The 874-nt window shown below is 46.0% G+C and overlaps 1 protein-coding gene across 1 annotated transcript in view; it reads left to right on the forward strand.

The window, feature by feature from the left end:
• Window positions 1-414: 414 nt before the first annotated feature.
• Window positions 415-874, forward strand: part of OLFM1 (olfactomedin 1) — a 72,181-nt gene continuing 71,721 nt past the window's right edge. The window contains exon 1 of the mRNA XM_019510782.1: window positions 415-874. This exon is cut by the window's right edge and continues 81 nt beyond it. Coding sequence (XP_019366327.1) covers window positions 860-874 — 15 coding nt within the window. The 5' untranslated portion in view covers window positions 415-859.

Consider the following 874-nt stretch of genomic DNA (forward strand, 5'->3'; position numbering starts at 1 on the left):
AGGCTGAACACCCCTCTGCATGCACACACACTTTGCCATCAAAATGCAGCATCCGGTTTCTCCTGGCATCCCTTTCTCTCTCTAGGATCACCTCTCGGTGGTGTGCGCTGTCGGTCTGGTCCTGCAAAACCCATGCTGCAGCTGGTCCAGGGCTTGCCTGGGAAATTCAGGCAGAGACACATCCCCGTACGGTCCTCCGCAATCAGTGCTGTCTGCCCAGAAGGCCCCTCCAGCATCAGAACTGACCCCTCCTCCTCCTCCTCCTCCTCCTTTTTCATCTGGCTGCATTTTTGATCCTGATGCTATTTCCCCCCCTGCTCCCTTCCCTGTGTTTAGTTAAATTTCCCCCGCCTTTGTTGATGTCACATCCTGTTTCAAACATCCATCCCCTGCTAGTAGCCACTGCCTTCCAATTCCTTTTTTTTTTTTTTTTAATCCCTGTCCTCCCTCCATCAGCCCCCCTTTTCAAGGCAAACTTTTGGCAATAGCAGAGATAATCATTTCGTGCTCCGTTGAATTTCTCCTCGCAAATGTCTTTTGATCAGGGGAGCCATTAAAAAAAAAAATTAAAAAAAAAATTAAAAAGCCAAGGAGAAAGCCAGCACGGAGAGGAGAGAAGAGAAACTGGAATCTCAATAAATATGCAAAGTGAAGGCTCGACTAAGCAGATTTCCTGCATTGCCTTCTCGGGGTGCTGAAAGCCACTGAGAGAATAATCATAGTGTGTATATATATATATATTATTATTATTTTTTTTTTTTAGAAAAAAAAATAATAAGAAAGGACTGGAAAGGAAGCAAGGGAGTCGGTGATCAACGCAGGGGAAAAAAAATAACCCAGGTCGAAAGGGGGGAACTGCATGCAAGGTGCCTGG

This window comes from Gavialis gangeticus, unplaced genomic scaffold (genome assembly GCF_001723915.1).
Source record: "Gavialis gangeticus isolate Ggan-Ray unplaced genomic scaffold, GavGan_comp1, whole genome shotgun sequence".
Taxonomy (NCBI): domain Eukaryota; kingdom Metazoa; phylum Chordata; order Crocodylia; family Gavialidae; genus Gavialis; species Gavialis gangeticus.